This window comes from Exophiala bonariae (assembly GCF_035927105.1).
Source record: "Exophiala bonariae strain CCFEE 5792 chromosome Unknown scaffold_4, whole genome shotgun sequence".
In the NCBI taxonomy this organism is placed as follows: Eukaryota; Fungi; Ascomycota; class Eurotiomycetes; order Chaetothyriales; family Herpotrichiellaceae; genus Exophiala; species Exophiala bonariae.
The window spans coordinates 1,274,082-1,292,391 of NW_027042479.1; the positions used below are offsets into that span (position 1 = coordinate 1,274,082).

Here is an 18,310-nt window from a genome sequence, read left to right on the forward strand (position 1 = left end):
TGGAAAATAGTCATATGACCTGCTGCTGCAAGTAGAAATAAAAATATAAAGACGGACGATATGGGAACATCGACTCCAATGGTAGGAACGCCCCCTACTCCGGCTGTCGTAGGGGCATATGGAGGTCCGCTTTGATGATTCGACATTTTATATAATGAGGTGTTTGCTGATTGAGTTGATGTGATGCTTGAGACAATCCTTGTCGAAGGCTGTTGGGATGATTGGGAACATTCTGAAAAGTCCAGGAAGGACTTTCATGCACCTTTATCTACCCAGGTTGAATAGTCGTCATTGTAACCCTCGGACAGCCATTAACAAAATCCCCCCCCGACCATCAACGGGGGACAAATAGTCGGGTCCGTGACGTTGAGATGGAAACATGCGATATGACCTAAGCTTGAACACAGAAAGTTTGGAGTTGTTGGTAATGGTCGAAGTGCCACAGATGATCGAATTAGATGTGATACACGTGATCTCGCTCACGGCAAAACGGTCCGGTGAAAGGGCGAGAGGCCGACGACCAACCAACGAACAACAATCTGACCCTTTAGAGCGAGATCCGATGTTCATCGACCTTGATCGACTCGGAGGAATCATTGTCTTTTTACCGCGTCGGACTAAATCCACCTGCGATCTCCTCGGACATGGAACCAGAAAAATCAAAGAATAACCAGTAACGTGAACCCACCTTGCAAGCGTAGACGACTAACAACGGTAAAACCTCTCATGCATGTTGTGTAGGTAGAACCTACCTTGATTAGCAAACCTCTTGAAATTCTTAGAAATGAAGAAAATGAAACTGCAACTTCAGCTGCAACTTGGATTTTGGGGTGTCATTTCGGCTGGCTGTGTCGCAAGAACTCACGTGTTTGAGCGCTGACGTCATTCTCTACGACCTCTTCCGATGTTGGTGGGGTTGCACTTTTGGTAACGCGACCATCGTGTGCTGCCTGGTGAGCACATCGTAACTCCTACACATTGTAACACAAAGGAGGCGTGGGCCATTCCATTTCAAATCAACAAAGCTTCTTGTTTTTGACACCGCAACCCTTTTCACCGTAACCATGGCTCCATCTACCACCAATGCTCTCAGCCCGGATGTGATTCTTGATTACATGAGCAAGAGTCTTTCAGTTCAATCCAATGAGAGGCCATTACTCAAGGACTCCTATTCCGCCATAGCCCTATTTTCCCATGCCTGTATGCTCGCTGTTGGTTTCCGTCTCATAGGACTGGGCGAGGATGACAAGATAGGTCAGTTCATTCAGTCATCCCGGGCTGACTTCTCTAACGTCTACACAGAAGCACAGTCTAATCCCGAAAATGTACAACCTTTACCCAATGAGTGGAATGCCTCTTCTTCATATGCCTTTCGATATGCGCACTCACAGTCTTCCTTGGAATTCCTGATAAAGGTGACTCGTCTGGGTGGGAAAGCGATCATTTTTGGGGTCGGTCTCGGTGACGACAGGACGGCATCATTCGAGGTCAAGGCACAGGACTTTACTTCGGAAGGCTCATTGAAGGAGGCTACATACGCATCTTCGGACAGAAAATCGGCACTCAGAAACGCATTTATCTCAAATGGTCGGCTTGAAGACTTTGCTAAACTTTTCAAGATCAACATCATTCAGAAATTGGCTCCAGGGATTCAGAAGTCCGGCTACGAGGAGTCACCCATTGCTGCCGAACAACCAAGACAGCGGGAAGAACCACGGCGAGATCACTTGAGAGATGACCAGCCTGCTCCAGCACGACCACAGATATTCGACGATCCACTAGCCGCGGCACCTCGAAGACCCGCCCCCGCCGCAGACTTCCCTCCTCCAGGATTTGAAGATGAATACGAAATCAACAGACCTCCACATGGCATCCCACTAGGTGGACAGCCGTTCGGAAATATTGGAGAGAGAGATCTATACCCCCCTGGACTTGGACCACATGATCCTCTGAGAATTGGACCGGGAGGAGGGGGAGGCTTTCGAGGTGGAGGTGGCATGTATCCTACGTTTGATGATCCTATCTTTGGAGGTCAACCTGGCCAACAACCATTCAATCCCAGAGCACCTCCAGGAGCGAGGTATGATCCGGTAGGACCAGGTGATGGCCCACCTAATTTGCGAGGAGGGCCACGTTTCCCTAGTGGAGGTGGGGGGGGAGGCGGGTTTCCTGGTGGCAATCCATTTGGTGGGTTCGGACGAGGCGATTTCATCTAGATCTCACACGTAGCATTGAATCATCAACTCAAGTGCTCAGAAGCTGCTGGGAGCATGTATAATAAAACACTCTGCTTTCGAGCCAGAAAATTCGATCTATTGCAAGCAATTATTGAAATTCCGCGAAGTATGTACAAAATTCCTGTGGATCAGGGTGAAGATTACTACACAACTACACTAATTGCGTATATACTTGGTTTCCTAGTCGAGCTACCCCAGACGACAACAAAGACAATGACAATGAGAGGGACGTGAGGGTAAGAATTGTACTAGTCTAGGACATTGTTTCTACCTAGCGAGCTGAGGTACACTAGGTAATAAATACTCCATAGAGCACCCAGGTATTTCCAGGATTAAATTGCTTAACACCACACCGACCAGCATGAGACAATGTACGCAAGGCCATTGATGGCGGTTGATTGTGGTGCACTAGACAGCAATACTTCCCGACTTCATACCGTGATTAAGGTGTCTTTCAAAGTGGGATGGAAGGGAGTGGAAGTATGAAAGCGAGGGGAGGATAACTCAGGTAAATACATTGGCCCACCCCCAAATTTCCCATGTTTTCTGACCTGAGATCCCTCAAATGACACAACATTGCAGATCTGGGAACTTGACCAAACACAGCCAAAGTGAATGGACCCCATCTTCCTATGAAATACAACCCACCTGTCCTATCTGCCCAACACCGCAATTGGTACTCATGTGCCCATCTGAACCATTTTCGACTCCAGAGCGGAGAGCCTCGGCATCACATAAGTTGGTGGCGCTTGTCAGTGGCATTCACACGCCAACAGATCTTCTCAAACTCCATGAACACAGAGTTTCGGAATCACATAAGTTGGTGGTGCTTGCCAGTGGCAGTCACGAACCAACAAAGCGTCTCAAACATGGGCCTGTCATCAAAGTGCAACAATGAACCAACGGATGTCTTTATTGGGCATTCTGAATGTCACACTTCTCGAAACCTCTCTCTCACTGTCTTGTTTATACGATCACACATTTCGAACACAGCTTCCTCATAAGCTGTTGGCAATCACAGGATATCGCATGTTGTGAGCTCGTCCTCTATCAAATCGATCCGTACAGACGAAGTTCTCACCAGAGTAAGTTATCTTGTCTTCAGGGAGAGCACCGCTAACAAAAACGTAGACAACAACAACAACAGCTGCAGCAACGGGAGTAAGCTATCTTACCTCGAGAGAAAGAAATACTGACCATGATCTAGACGGCAGCAGCAACGGCAGCAGCAGCAGTAAGTCGTCTTACCATTATAAGATACCCCACTAACAATGATTCAGACCACAACAGCAAACGTGAGTAGACTTTCCTTGCTCAGAACTATATATTTACCAAAAAGCAGACCGCCGCAGCACCAGCACCAGCAGCATCAGCGGCAGCATCAACCCGGCCGTAGTGTCCATTTTAAACGGGTGCCGTCCACGTCGCAATCGAGGAGACCAGCTAGCCGTTGCCAACCACTCGGCCTTCCTCGCTAGGGACCCTACTAAGGGGCCTATTAGCATTGCTACGCGCCTGTCGGCCAGCACGAGGGCCGTGGAGGCGGAGCACGCCGCCTGGCGTAAACGCTAAGTAGAAGTGTCGACGGTAGTGGCGGTGGAGGCGGTGGAGGCGGCAGTAAAGCGGCTGCTGTAACAGCAGCGAGCCCACCAGACTGAGAGGTAACTTCCATCTTCCCTCCTTCAACTTTCCCTCTGCATTCCAATATGGATTCGAAAATGGAGCTCGATTCCACCTGTACGGCACGAAGCACGCGGTGTCTCTGCCGCCTGCGGATGAAGGCCGCGTTATCACTTGTGTGAGCTTGGAAGAGGGCGAGAAACTCTGTCTTCTCTTGCCAGAGCTGTCCGACAAGCAGATTCAAGAATGGCCCACAAACTATAGAGTGGCAATGGATAGGTACTTTTGGCACGGGGGAGTCGTCGAGTTCAAGTATGTTGGAGCACATAGATTCGGAAAAAGCGGCCTCATCATTACATGATCCACAGAGATCGGGGCGAGAGCGAGTGCCGGCACCGTGTTGACTATTGCTGGAGCACGCGAGAGAGCAAGATGGATGATAGAAGAAGTGTCTGGCATTAGAAAGAGAGTGTCGTTCAGATTACCATGCACTATTGCTAATCGGGCAAGTGTGCCGATCAACGCTACTCCCAGATGGGGTCCCTACAACTCCGCTGAGTGCGCAATCCAACTTCTATCCAGATACATTCCCACGCTTCAACCTCCACCAACCTCCCTGTCACCACCCTCTTCCAAGGGCGCGCTCCCAAACCTCAACCTCTATCTACGTCCCTATCACTTTGTATCTACGACATGGACTCCAAGATGGACCTGGATGTTGGCAAACCCACAACCCACGATTCAATGCCTGCTACCGAATCTCAATCCACTGGCGATCTGGACGCCTGGATCGCCCAATTGCTTCAGATCAAACAGCTAACGGAATCCGACGTCGCCAGGCTTTGTGAAATGGCCCGAGAAGTCCTTCAAGAAGAATCGAATGTCCAAGCAGTCGTGAGTTTCTCAACTCTTCACTTCTTTCTTCTGTTGACCATCATTAGAAAGCTCCAGTTACTGTTGTAGGTGACATCCACGGCCAGGTCTCAGATCTTTTTGAGTTGTTTCGCATCGGTGGCAATTGTCCAGACACGAATTACCTTTTCATGGGTCAGTTCACAACTTTCCATTGAAATCGCCTCTCTCTCTTCTCTCTGCGTCCCAATCCACTCCTCCCTCAAATCTCTCTCACTCACTTTCATCTAGGAGATTATGTGGACAGAGGTTACTACAGTATTGAATCCGCCAGTATACTCGTCGCTTTGAAATGCAGATACCCCAAACGAATCACCTTGACCCGCGGCAACCATGAATCGAGACAAATCACCCAAGTCTACGGTTTCTACGACGAATGCCTCCGAAAATATGGAAATGCAAACGTCTGGAAATATTTCACCGACCTCTTCGACTATCTCCCCCTCACAGCCCTAATTGAAAATCAAATCTTCTGCCTTCACGGAGGCCTTTCCCCCAGTATTGACACCCTCGACAACATTCGATCCCTCGACCGAATCCAAGAAGTACCTCACGAAGGCCCCATGTGCGATTTGCTTTGGAGCGACCCCGACGACAGATGCGGATGGGGAATCAGCCCCAGAGGCGCAGGCTACACATTCGGCAGTGACATTTCTGAAGCTTTCAATCACAACAATGGTCTGACACTGGTTGCAAGAGCACATCAACTCGTTATGGAAGGCTACAATTGGTCACACGACAGAAACGTGGTCACAGTCTTTTCAGCCCCCAACTATTGCTACCGATGTGGAAATCTCGCTGCGGTCATGGAAATCGACGAAAATCTCAAGTACACATTGTAAGTCGAAATTCCAAGCATTGAATTCCAACACTGACCAATCTTAGCCTACAATTCGATCCATGTCCACGAACAGGAGAACCCATGGTCAGCCGCAGAACACCTGACTACTTCCTCTGAATGAATCACATGCTCCGTGAGACAAATACAGAACTACATCCCCCGAATCCACAACATGCCCCAGAATCATTTGCTCCGAATCAACACCCCCCAAAAGACAAATGCAGAAGAAAATGTACCCAAAAAAGGCAGAGCTAATACTTCTATACGAGCAAATGCGACACATCAATCAAACCCAAGGTACACCATAAATCAGCATACTTTAGAGATGTGGCACGAGAACCAAACTTGTCCGAAACTGGGTTGGAAAACTGAGACAGAGCTAGACAGAAACTCAGATACACCGATTGTGGGAATCTTCGAGGCATTCTGAACTTTCATGACACAACGGCACGGCGGGTTGCCTATGAGCTGTTGAATGTAGTATTATGAACCCACAAAGAGATACCAAGCTAGAGAAAGCAAAGCAGACCTTACGAGAACAGTAATTTATTTCCTTTCCGTCCCTCCCATTCATTTGAGCTCTGATCCAGCTACGTCATGATTGCACTACATATTCTCTAGCTTGCTTCCTCTCCCTCAACCATGGTAGGAATGTACTCAGACTGCGTTGCATTGAGTGTCAATGGGCCTCGCTTAACCATCAATGTCATAACCTCATAAAGTGCATCGGCGGCGGCCATGGTGGTCAACTCTGCGTTGGTGTCATATGCAGGAGCAACCTCCACGATATCAGCAGCCACGAAATTGATACCTTCCAATCCGCGCAGGATGGTTCTCAACTCGCGAGTGCTCCAGCCTCCAGTCTCAGGAGTTCCAGTGGCAGGAGCAAATGCAGGGTCAAGAGTATCAATATCGATGGACAGGTAAACGGGGTTCTTGGTGCCAACACGCTCTTTAATGCGCTTAATGATACCCCAAGTACCGATCGTGTCAATCTCACGTGCCTCAACACGTGTGAAGCCGCAGTATCCATCATTCTCATAATCGCTGGGTCCCGAGAGTGTGGTACGGATACCAGCGTGAATGGAACTGTCATTCGCAAGGAGACCCTCCTCACTTGCCCAGTAGAAATATGTGCCGTGGTTGATAGCGGCTTGTTTGCTGGGTGCGCCACCAAAGACCTTGGGTTTCCACGTGTCCAGATGTGAGTCGAAATGAATCACAGAGATTGGTCCATATGCTTTGTTGATGCTGCGAAGCAATGGCAGGGTAATGGTATGGTCACCTCCGAGGGTGATGATGCGAGGAAGTGTCTTTCCCGACTTGCTGATACCCGGTTCATTAGCTGCAGTAAAAGGAACGCGGGTGAGGAGGGCATTGTGCCCGTCTTCGATCTGCTGGAGGGCATAATGATTGTCGTATCTGTCATTGTGAGTCGGTGATCTCTTCTTCACCACAGAATCTGCTCTACTTACGAGGTCACAGGGATATCACCACAATCAATCACCTTTCCCCAGAAATTGAACGGGTTGGATTTTAATGGTACATTGTACCCGCCACTGAACCCGAGTTTCCGTGAGCCTTTATCCTTCCAAGGATGGCAAAAGTAAGCCTTCGAACGAGGATGGAGAGCAACATACTAAAGATTGAGACGGCGAGAACCTTGTCTGATACCACTTGGGCCAAAACGCGCTCCTGGTCTGTACGAAGTTCCCGTGTCGAATGGTGCTCCTGGTTACAATGTCAGTTGGAACGGCATTTTCTTTTGCGCTCTTCGTGCTCTCACCCAAGAAAGCAATATCGTATTTCTCTTCATCACTGGCTAAGCAAGGGAAGTAAGGCAGGCGGCCGAAGGTCGAGATTCCTGAGAAAACGGAATCTGCCTAGACATCCAAATCAACATCGTCCTTCCCACATATGGAGGCTCAGAGCCTTACCTGAGTGCCGCCATCACCTGGCAAGGTGTTATACCACAAAGACTTGTGTGGTCCTGAAATTGGAGTCTGATCTGCTGAATGATCTCCATGCGAAAGCACACAGCTAGCACAAGCCAACAGTGCGACTGAGGTGAAAAGCATCTTTGCTGCGAGGAGAAAGATACAAAGAGATTGGAACCAGAAATTAGAATGCAGAGGGAACGACAATCAACACGAATTCAAGTACCTACCTCAAGGCTACTTGTAATCGTCAAAATATTGACAATTACCCCAACGAGCGTCACTAACATGAGATAATGACAATCAGTTACCGGCGTTCGGTTCCTTGCAGCAAAGGTCTTGGATATCATGCTCTTACCTCACATATGCTCCATCTCATGCACGAGTTGTCTCTTGAACACTCTTTCGGGCATGGTCTCGTTCTCCAGGAAGTCAATGCACGAGTCGTCTCTGCATCACTCGTTTAGGTTTGGACTGGACATCCGCAACACCAATGCACGAGTTGCTCTTTCACTTCCAGTTGTGGTATAGCCTGATCCTCCACACACCATATGCACAGGTTGTCTCTCGGCTGCCTCTTTAGGAATAAACAGACAAGGTATCAAGGATTGGCGTGCCAGATATCTGGAGCACGGCTCCAATCAATGGTGACGAAAGTGTATTCAGGTAGCTAGCCCGGAGCCACAAAACTCGCCTGATAAGGCCCAGGGCCCCATTATTAGCTGAACCACGTTCCCGACATTCAGGACTCGCATTAGTGAGATCGTGATCCAGTTATAACCTTACGATATGCTTCAAACCTTTCTTGAACCCGGACTGGATGATGCATCCATCATCAACAACACGATGCCGGTCGCACAACTTTCACCGACAAATGCCGAAATATCGCAATCAGGTCTGATACGGGCACCCTACAAGTCCTTGAAACATATGTCAGGCTTTCGGCCTTATCAGTGCATGGTACTTTGGTAATGGGAGGTAGTCAGATCTTCCAGGTGGTTTGATAGCGATGCCGCTAACCAAGAGCGGTAGGGTCGTTTTGTAATAAATGGTATCTCGTCATTTTCGGCCATCAGTTCCTGTCCTGACAAGGCTACGCGAAGTGCACTACCGAACTCATTGGTAAGTGCTACTGGATGGCCGTTACAACACAGCATCTGAATCAATAGCGGACTTGAGAATACAATTCAAGTCTCTCCAACACTCAGGGGTCGTCACGATACTTGGTACATATGTAATCGTGCTGGCTAGATGACTTTTCAATGGTAGGCATGACAGTTCGTTAAATCTATTGTGATCAGTTAGAGACGGGAGCAGGACCAGCTTGACCGTTTTCAACAAGTTCATCCTTGTCCATCCTCGCAAACGCCTGTTCAACCTGATAATCCCAGTTACTCCAGGCGACAATGACCCATTCTCCAATTCCTACCAGATATAGGGCAATACATTGACCAACCCAGAGACCAGCGAGTCCCCAGCCATGGAATGCAAGCCATATACCCAGCGGTAGTGCACCACAGTAATAACTGATAAGATTGACCGCAGCACCAATATGTTGCCGACCCATACCGCGCAGGGCTCCACCACAGCTCCCGTTCAGGCCGTCGGCGATTTGGAATAGAGCGACATATGGTAGAACCTCTGCAGTAAGCTTGATCACTCTTACATCGTCATTAAAGATTTTCGCAAAGTGATTCCTTGTTCCCATGAGAACGGCTAGCACGAAACCGCCGAGTAGGATACTCAGCCATGCACCGACATTGGCGGACCTTGCTGCACCTTTGGCGTTTCTTGATCCAAGCATGTTTCCAACTCGAGCGCTAACTGCTACACCGACACCAAAGGGTATAGTATTCAAAACTTGGTCTGCAGTCATAATGACACTCTGTGAAGCAAGGGGAATCTCGCCCAGTCGACCAGCTGCCAATGCCACAATTTCAAATGCCCACCTGGAAAACGTTAGTAAGAAGTGTCATTCTGAGCTAAACCAATTCACAAACCATTCTGTTCCAACATGAAGGACTCCCAGTGCAGCAAGTTTTGCAAAAGTTGTAGTGTTTTGCAATGATTTCTTGGTCCATCCGCCCCAGCATTCACCACCAGCAACGAATTTGGCATAGAGGACAAGTCCGAGGAACGACAGCCAGTAGCCGATTCCTGTTGCGAATGGAGCAGCAAAAAGACCCCATCCTAGTGTGTACACAAACAGATAGTTCAATGCTGCACTGATTGGGGAAGTGATCAGCAGCACATAAGTACCGGGTCGCATAATTTCTTGTGCCTGAAGGTATTTCTTCATCGTTTCGAAATAGATATAGCCAAGACCACCAGGTATGAGACATGTCAGAAATTTGGCACTATCTCTTGACAATTGAGGGTTCTGACCCAAGGCTTTGAAGAGAGGTTCCGATGCAACCCATATAATAGCGACAGGAATGTAGAACAAGGTCAGCACGATAAAAGAACGTTGCAGTAAGACGCCCAAATCATGCTTATTCTTGCTTCCAGTAAAGGTAGATGATGCCAGTGTATCCAGAGCCGTCGAACCTCCCATGCCAATCAACCAAGCCGAGCACATAGCAAACATGTAAGAGAATGCTGCAGTTGAGAGATCTTGTGGTGAAGCTTGGCCGACAATAAGGATCGAAACCGTTTGAAGAGAGTTTTGGAGCGTATATGCCAAAACCACTGGGATTGAACCTTTGAAGAGCACCCAGAATTCGTGAAGGATGAGTTTCCTGGAAGAAGTGCCATCCTCAGGTAAAATGTCCATCACCTCCCCTTCCTCCTGGCTGGTTGACTGATCATCATCATCATGCTTCTTTGGCAGAAGCTGCGAATGCTCTGTCGGGGCTTCCTCGATATCATCATTAATGAGCACCGACGAACGACGTCTCTCAGCATCCTCTTCTTTGAGAATTCAATGAGTACAAAATCAAGAGCACGGAGAGTTGCACCTACCTGAAGTACTATATCTCCGCATGATGGCGCACGAGCTGAGTAGAAAGTATTCGGAACAAGGCGTATTCAGCAATGAAAACAAGAAGCAATCACAGGAACGAGGTGCCTTAGTATTAGATGAAGGGTGGTGCTGGCCACTGGAGTTCAACAAACCTCGATTCCCGCCATAATATCACCGAGCGTAGTTAGTGGATCATGGTTCTTGAACCCTACATACCCCACCAGCCTAGAAAAAGATAGACTGGGCTCGCCGCGAACGAATTTGTCTTCCTAAGTGGACGCAGATTCCGCCATGGGCTTTTGAAGGTGCATGCAGCTAGCAGTCTGAAAACTTCACGGAGCTGCATACCGAAAAACCGCTCACAAATAATAGGACAACGTAACCCGGCAATTGTTGCGTATCGCATGATGTGCCTTGGAAAGGGCTCCAGAAGGGAACGCAACACAGGAAAACCACGGATCGCCAACGACGGACGTTGATTCGTGTGTCGAAGTCCTTATCTCTGGACTTCGAGACAAGCTCAAATAAGGTGGGTATCTTAATACTAGCGTATACGAGGCTTGGCGGCGAACCTCTATCTCAAACGCTGTTGGATGCCAGATGGAACCTCATACCTCGTCACGCCTATCAATTTCCCCTTATCACCATCGATATTTTCGCCTCCCCGTCTTTGACCAGCATAAGCAATCTTCGATGCGCTAAGGTGCCAGTAACGAGACCGATGCAGACTGTTCCTATGGCCCCCATTATGGTACTGTCGCGCAAGTGCGCTGCAGCTTAGGCCTTCAAGCAGCGCTGTCTCAACAACCATGCTATGTTTTCATTTGGCGAGATGCTGGTTCACGATCCTACTTACGGGGTAAGCTGCCTCATGGCACTAGTGGGACCCAACACATTCATCATTAGACATCTCCATCTGTAACACGAACCAGAGATAAGGTGTCACACAAGAGAAAAATTAACTTGGGTATCTTGTCAGCTTGATGGTCCGTTTAGCTGCCGTTGTGGCGTCCAGGCTTTGCTCACCATCGCTGTTTACTTTGTTGGTACTTTATGGAGATCCTGGTATTTGCCTCAGGTCTCGGTAGGTCTCTTTTCCGCGTACCTTTGACTCGTTGTATTTTTATATATATCAACATCGTCGGTCGCTTTATGTTCAATTTCTATCTTTGGCCTCAACTATTTATTCCCTCTCTTCAATCATGTCAGACATTCTACATGAAAAGACCGCTCCTTTGGGAGATAGTCCTGCTCCAGTCGGAACTCTCAATGAGAAACTTGACGCCGGCACTGTAGCACCTTCTCCTCCCAACGTTGAGAACGTCGTGACCAAAGATGGCATTCGCGTTCATCCACAACCCACAACAGATCCTTTGGATCCCTTGAATTGGAGTTTTTTCCAAAAGCATTCAATTCTCGCGATTGTTATGCTCAAGTATGTTTCTCAAAGCACCATTTGTTTTGACAGCTTCACTAATGAATACAAGATACTTCCTCTTCACATTCCTCACTACCAACACTGTGCCGAGTTTTCCTGATTTACAGGAAGGCTTCAATCTTTCATATTCACAGGTGAACTGGACAGTGGCCATCCCAGCTCTCGGGCTAGCTGTTGGTCCCTTGATATGGTCTGGTCTGGCGGACATCTACGGTCGTCGCATTGTTTTCATCCTAGGAACACTGATGGCTTTCGCTGCTACAGTCGGCGCTGCCAAAGCTTCAGACTACGGCGGCTATATGGCTGCGCGTTTCTTCCAAGGGCTAGGAGTGTCGCCGGCCTCGACAGTCGGCCTCGCTGCTATCAATGACATGTTCTATGAGCACGAGCGTGGCCAAAAGATCGGACTTTGGGTTCTAGCTATCGATGCGGGTCTACTTGTCGGCCCTATCTTTGGAGGTTTCCTAAACATCGTATCTGCAGAGTGGATTCAATGGTTCACCGCTATTCTCTTCGGTGCACTGCTTGGCCTCGAAATTCTCTTCATGCCCGAGACCTTGTACCCGAGAAACAGCATGCTAAAGCAATTGCCCATGGTTACTGCTTCAGACGATGCGACTGCAGACATCGAGAAAGTGGGCCGTCGGAGAAGTGATGCCAGCATAGTCAACCTACCACGAACTAAGAAGCTGCCATATGTCAACTACAAACCGGTTCCAGGGATGCGCCATCCAAAGTTATGGGACCCAGCATTGCGATTCATACTGACATTCAAGTTTCTCGCCGTCACCATTTGCGTATTCACTTACTGCTTTATGTGGTACTGGTGGGTCCTCAGCGTCATTACCATGTTGCCGGCCGCATATCTCGATTACAAACCCCAGATTCAAGGACTGCTGTTCATCGGTCTCCTCCTCGGCACACTATTTGCGGAGCTGTTCCTTGGAGGTCGCCTTAGCGACTACGTTTGCGCCAAACTCGCAGAGAAGAATGGCGGTGTCCGAATGCCAGAAATGCGCCTCTGGCTGATCTACCCTGCTGGTATTCTTTCAGGAGTCGGACTGATCATTTGGGGAGTCAGTGTCGACAAAGGATACCACTGGATTGTAGGTCAAGTGGCATTCTTTCTCTTCGCTGCTGGTATTCAAATGGGCAACACTGTTGTGTGTTCATACATCGTCGACTGCTACCCACTGCAAAGCATGAGCATTGTAACATACTATGCTGTACTCTTGAACTTGTCGGCTTTCATCGACCCTGTGAGTCAAACCCCTGGGATTTTTACCTCCAACCATTGCTAATATCTATCCAGTTCTTCATTGCACCCTGGCAAGCTGACTCAGGCTGGACCTGGTGCTTCGCTGCACAAGGAATCATTGTCATCTGTGGCGCATTGCCTGTGTTTGCGCTTCTGCATAGGTACGGCCCGCTCTTGAGAGCTAAGAGTGGAACACCTAGTTGGGTCAATCCCGAGTTTGATACCTTACAGTAAAGGAATAGAGGGTCGAGGCAAGACTTGCTTCATTGGAGCGGGGTTTCCATCATCTGGTCATTATAGTTATGTATCATTATTTTCTTTCTTCCTAGATATATATCAAAGAAAGTTCCCTTCAGAAACAGGCCACCCTGAGATGTTGCCACTCGACCAATACAATGCGACTAAAAGTGGAGAAGTGTACCAGGAACCGTTCTGCCACACAAGGATATCACAGTGCATCGATTGCACTCCTACGCCACTGGCTTCTGTAATCAAAGTTTTGCTTTAGCAAGTTCCTCACCCCTTTCTTTGACCGTATTCCGTCTCACCCACCAGTTCCGAAGGACCTCCCAGGCCGCCGAGCTGGCCATGAGTGGTGGACAAAGTAACAGCAGCCAAGCCCACCATCTTGGGCTCCTCGACCTGATTTTCTGCATCACCTCTGCGAGCTGCACTTTCAGATCCTCTTTGCCACCATCATTGTAGACGACATAGCCTTTCCCTGCTTCTGGGTTGCCATTGTTCCGAGCTTGATTCCTTGCAGCTTTCTCTCGAACGTCAACCTGGCTTTTAACTCTGTTCTCTGCATCTTCTGCAGACAGGTGTGGGTCTCTTGCCCGAAGTCGCTCTAACTGGATCTTGGGTTCAGAGACCGCAACGACAAGGATTGTGCTGCAGAATATATCAAGCCCGGACTCGAACATCAGAGGAATATCAAGCACAACTGCCCAATGTCCTAGCAGGTAATAGTAGAGCACCGACCGCACCATGTAGAACCTAACAGCAGGATGGACGATACCATTGAGCTTTTTCCTGTCTTGAACTCGTTCTTCGCTGTTGCCGAAGACTCTCCTTCCCAGCGCAGGTCTGTTCAGCGGTCTTCCCATCCCACTTGGTCCATCTTCCTTTCCCCCGCACTGTGGATCAGAGGCTGGGAGAAGCAGATCTGGTGTGGAGGGTCCAAACGTTGATACAATCCGACGATAGCCCCATGACCCTGGCTCGACTGCTTTTCGTGCGAGAAGGTCGGCATCGATTAGAGGTAGAGAGTAGGGTGGGGAGGAAAGGACGCTTGCACATGTCGACTTGCCGGTAGCAATAGAACCTGTGAGACCGATAACCCGCATGATGGGCGGCCGAGACTGTGCGTTGAAATCAAGAAGCTGTGCGCCGCATTCGGGACCACGTTATCGTACACCAGGCCAATGTTTAGTTTACCTACCAGTGATGTCAATCAGTCAAGTTGGATGACCGCGCTGTCGAGTGAGGAGTGCCAGGTGTGAACTGAATGTGCACCGAGGTAGAGGAGATGGGGAAGCGAGACCGGCTGATCCTCGGATCAATTATCCTCCCTCAACAAGGCTGAAGCCTCGTCGTCACGCGTTTGATTCTCATCTTTTCATTTCCTCTCACAGTTGCACACGACTCTTCCCTATTATATTAACCGGACAATCAGTGACTAATACTTTTTACACCTATGCGCCATCGTAACACTCTCCAGCAGGCCCTGTCTACGTGTCATACTATCAAGAAACCAGCACATAAAAGTGACTACGTCAGCGAAAGAAGTTATGACTCTTTAACTAGGAGGCAGACCATATGACTCCTAACTCGGCACGCGCGTCAACCCAATCAATCGGATAAACACTCCAAATTCTACCCAGTCAATGTGGCAAAAGTGGAAACTGAGTTGTCGAAACCTCATTCATAGGGGTTGAATAACAATCCCCGCAAATTGTCATAAGAGCGCACCCGAGGAATGAAAAGGAGAGCTCTTCAGCCTGTCGTGAGTCTTTTTAAGTCCTCGCAGAGACATTGCATGACAACATACGCCAAAATGAGTTCAGTCTCTCTATCGTTAACACCAGCAGAGAAGCTGTTTCGCCAATGTCTTTTGGATTGCCGGAACGAAATGAAAGACACCCCAGGGATGAAAGGTTTAGTCCTGAGGTTCACTGGTGGCTGGGTTCGCGACAAGCTTCTCGGGGTTCAAAGCAACGATATTGATGTCGCCCTCAGTACCATGACTGGGTTGCAGTTTGGCCAGGCGATGCAGGTGTTCATGGGGAAGCACGGCACTAAATATGAAGAGGAAGCCAATCAGCAGGGTTTCGCTGCAGCACTAAAAGACCTTCATAAGATTGCTGCGAATCCTGAAAAGTCGAAACATCTCGAGACCATCACCACGAAAATGTTTGGGATCGATGTTGATTTTGTCAATCTGAGGAAAGAAGTCTACGCCGAGGATAGTCGAAATCCACAGATGGAGTTCGGCACAGCAGAAGAGGATGCCATGCGAAGAGATGCCACAGTCAACGCTCTTTTCTATAACCTGGACACGCAGGTCGTTGAAGATTTCACGAGGAGAGGATTCGAAGATATGGACAAGAAGATCATTCGCACCCCCTTGGAGCCATACCAGACATTCAAGGATGATCCACTCCGAGTGTTGCGGCTCATTCGCTTCGCATGCCGACTCGATTACGAGATCGAATCCGCCTCTCGAGAGTGCATGAAAGACAAATCCATCCACGAAGCTTTGAGACTCAAAATTAGCCGCGAGCGCGTTGGAGTCGAAATCAACAAGATTATGAAAGGCCCCGATCCGTACACTGGCTTGAAATACATCAACGACTTCAATTTGTTCAGCACCGTTTTCGCCAACCCTTCAGGTAGTGACAGCGTTGACTCAAACATAGCTCTAGCAGCATACAACGGCTTAAGTCGTATTTTGGAGGATAGATCCTCGATCTGCCTGGCACTCAAACCAAAGGACGACCCAAAACTGAGCTGGTTCCTCGCAGCTTACACCCCATGGATCAACTCGGCACAGGGAGCCTTTGAAGCATCTCGAGAAGGAATCAAAGCCACCAATGCGGAGTGCAAGATACTGAAAGAAGCCATCGATCAGCGCCCAGCCTTACTCGATATTCTGGACCTGGTCAACAAAGAAAGTGCAAAACGTTCCGATGTTGGCATGGTCATCCGGAAGTGCAAGGACTCATGGAGAGCACATATTCTCTACTCTTTGCTCTATGATGTAGCTAGCGATCCAGAAAATTTTAAAGCCACCGCAGACTGCTACCAACGCCTACTCATCTACATTGAAGAGAACTCACTCCAGAATGCGCACAAAATGCCACCAATATTGAACGGTAATGAAATTCATGCGGCACTGGGGAAGCCAAAAGATCGTCGATGGATGGCCAAAGCCGTAGATATGCTTGCACAATGGCAATTCGATGCCGCCGAGCCTACGAAAGATCAAGCCATCGACATGTTGACCAGCAAGAGAGCCAACTTTGGACTGGATTAATAGTCTACAATTTTGAGCCTGCAAGTTTCTGAGCCCTCAAGGCGACATCTCGTGCTTCCTGGCGCACGGCAAGATCAACCATGATTTCTTCGCTCCCGCCACCAATCACATGCACTCCGACATCTCGACTGATCTGCTCGATCCGGGCTCCCTTACCAGTCTTGGTGTATCCGGCTCCACCCATTATCTGCCGAGCTTCACGACAGACTTGCTCCAGACATCTTGTGCTCATGACCTTCAACAAAGCAGTCATGCCTCCTACATTCACTTCCTTGCCCGTCACACGGGAAGTCTCGATGATGAAACATAGTTGCTCTAGGAAGGCGTGGGCTGGCTCTATCAGGAGTCCGAAGGAGGCGATCTTCGTCTTAATCGATGCGTGCTCTATCAGCTTCTTTCCGAATGTCTCTCGCTCACATGCATATTCGTATGCATCCGAGGCACAGACTCTCGCAAGCCGAAGTGCTGCGGTGGCCAGGGCGAGTCGTTCGGGGTTGAAGTTGGACATGATCATGGGGAATCCATGGTTTTCTTTTCCAAGGAGATTCTCAACTGGTACTTCAACATCTTCGAAAGTGATGAATGTGGAACCTGAAGACAGTGAATAGCTGGAAGCATGTAACAGAGATTATACTTGACCTACCACTCGCGTGGACACCCTGATTTTCCATTCTTCGTGTTGTGACTCCTTCTGCCTTCAATGGAATCACCAGTAAGGAGATACCACCATGACTTGGACCCCCTGTCCTAACCGCTGCTGTAACAAAGTCGCACCAAATTCCATTTGTGATCCATTTCTTGCTCCCATTCACACGATAAATATTTCCTACCCGTTCGGCCGTGGTCTTGATATTGGCAACGTCACTTCCACCATCAGGCTCCGTGATACCCAGACAGAACCGATATTCTCCCCTGGCAACCTTCGGTAACCACTTTTGTCTCTGCTCTTTCGTGCCAAACCTACTGATCGGAGGACATCCGATGCCATTACCACCTCCCAATCCCCACATCGGGCCGCACCAGCCCAATCTGTTGAACTCATCGGAGACAATAACGCCACACCAGACATCCCACTCATCAAAGGGGATTCCTGCCGGATGTTGGATTCCTCCAGTGTCTGCAGGATCAAGCACCGGATGCGTGATCGCAAAGCCTAGTTGGCAATGCCGCAGGCGCACGCTTTCTGGGACTTGTCCAGCAATTTCCCAGTCTTGTGCATAAGGGGCGATCTCTGTATCAATATAGTTGCGTACAAATGCCCGCAGGCGGTGGTGTTTATCGGTATAGTATGGGTTGACAGGAAGATCGAGTTGAGGGAGAAGGGGTTCAGAAAACGGCGCAGGCGCTTTCGGTGCCATGATTATGGGTGAATCTGGATGCGAGGCCAAGGTCTAATGGGAGTCGAGCATTCTACTGAGTGAGGTGCTTCAAGCACGCTCAACATCTATGTATCTGAACTTACATTGTCCCAAGCAGACCGCTCGCGCGGGGCTGGGTATCGCTTCGCTTCAGAGTCAGACTGTCCCGAGTCTTTGCAGCTATATTTGTGCACTTGCCTTATGTCAGATGG

At 48.9% G+C, this 18,310-nt stretch overlaps 8 protein-coding genes across 8 annotated transcripts; 4 read left to right on the plus strand and 4 right to left on the minus strand.

The window, feature by feature from the left end:
• Positions 1-1,064: 1,064 nt before the first annotated feature.
• On the plus strand, positions 1,065-2,216 carry LTR84_010031 (uncharacterized protein; the record flags this gene model as incomplete). Its single annotated transcript, XM_064853569.1, has 1 exon — positions 1,065-2,216. The coding sequence occupies one exon, from the start codon at positions 1,065-1,067 to the stop codon at positions 2,214-2,216; it is 1,152 nt and encodes a 383-aa protein (XP_064709968.1).
• A 2,385-nt stretch (positions 2,217-4,601) lies between these two features.
• Positions 4,602-5,727, plus strand: PPH1 (Serine/threonine-protein phosphatase PP2A catalytic subunit; the record flags this gene model as incomplete). Its single annotated transcript, XM_064853570.1, has 4 exons — positions 4,602-4,751; positions 4,799-4,904; positions 5,001-5,607; positions 5,655-5,727. 4 exons carry the CDS (start codon positions 4,602-4,604, stop codon positions 5,725-5,727), a joined length of 936 nt encoding a protein of 311 aa, XP_064709969.1.
• Positions 5,728-6,227: 500 nt separating this feature from the next.
• LTR84_010033 (uncharacterized protein) lies at positions 6,228-7,688 on the minus strand (the record flags this gene model as incomplete). Its single annotated transcript, XM_064853571.1, has 5 exons — positions 6,228-7,032; positions 7,086-7,191; positions 7,273-7,341; positions 7,397-7,493; positions 7,548-7,688. 5 exons carry the CDS (start codon positions 7,686-7,688, stop codon positions 6,228-6,230), a joined length of 1,218 nt encoding a protein of 405 aa, XP_064709970.1.
• A 1,156-nt stretch (positions 7,689-8,844) lies between these two features.
• On the minus strand, positions 8,845-10,530 carry LTR84_010034 (uncharacterized protein; the record flags this gene model as incomplete). The annotated part of the gene is made up of 3 exons (XM_064853572.1): positions 8,845-9,496; positions 9,548-10,457; positions 10,509-10,530. The coding sequence occupies 3 exons, from the start codon at positions 10,528-10,530 to the stop codon at positions 8,845-8,847; spliced, it is 1,584 nt and encodes a 527-aa protein (XP_064709971.1).
• A 1,181-nt stretch (positions 10,531-11,711) lies between these two features.
• LTR84_010035 (uncharacterized protein) lies at positions 11,712-13,439 on the plus strand (the record flags this gene model as incomplete). Its single annotated transcript, XM_064853573.1, has 3 exons — positions 11,712-11,944; positions 11,997-13,206; positions 13,260-13,439. The coding sequence occupies 3 exons, from the start codon at positions 11,712-11,714 to the stop codon at positions 13,437-13,439; spliced, it is 1,623 nt and encodes a 540-aa protein (XP_064709972.1).
• Positions 13,440-13,696: 257 nt separating this feature from the next.
• On the minus strand, positions 13,697-14,551 carry LTR84_010036 (uncharacterized protein; the record flags this gene model as incomplete). Its single annotated transcript, XM_064853574.1, has 1 exon — positions 13,697-14,551. The coding sequence occupies one exon, from the start codon at positions 14,549-14,551 to the stop codon at positions 13,697-13,699; it is 855 nt and encodes a 284-aa protein (XP_064709973.1).
• A 710-nt stretch (positions 14,552-15,261) lies between these two features.
• LTR84_010037 (uncharacterized protein) lies at positions 15,262-16,740 on the plus strand (the record flags this gene model as incomplete). Its single annotated transcript, XM_064853575.1, has 1 exon — positions 15,262-16,740. The coding sequence occupies one exon, from the start codon at positions 15,262-15,264 to the stop codon at positions 16,738-16,740; it is 1,479 nt and encodes a 492-aa protein (XP_064709974.1).
• A 4-nt stretch (positions 16,741-16,744) lies between these two features.
• LTR84_010038 (uncharacterized protein) lies at positions 16,745-18,098 on the minus strand (the record flags this gene model as incomplete). Its single annotated transcript, XM_064853576.1, has 2 exons — positions 16,745-17,331; positions 17,384-18,098. The coding sequence occupies 2 exons, from the start codon at positions 18,096-18,098 to the stop codon at positions 16,745-16,747; spliced, it is 1,302 nt and encodes a 433-aa protein (XP_064709975.1).
• Between the last annotated feature and the right edge of the window lie 212 nt (positions 18,099-18,310).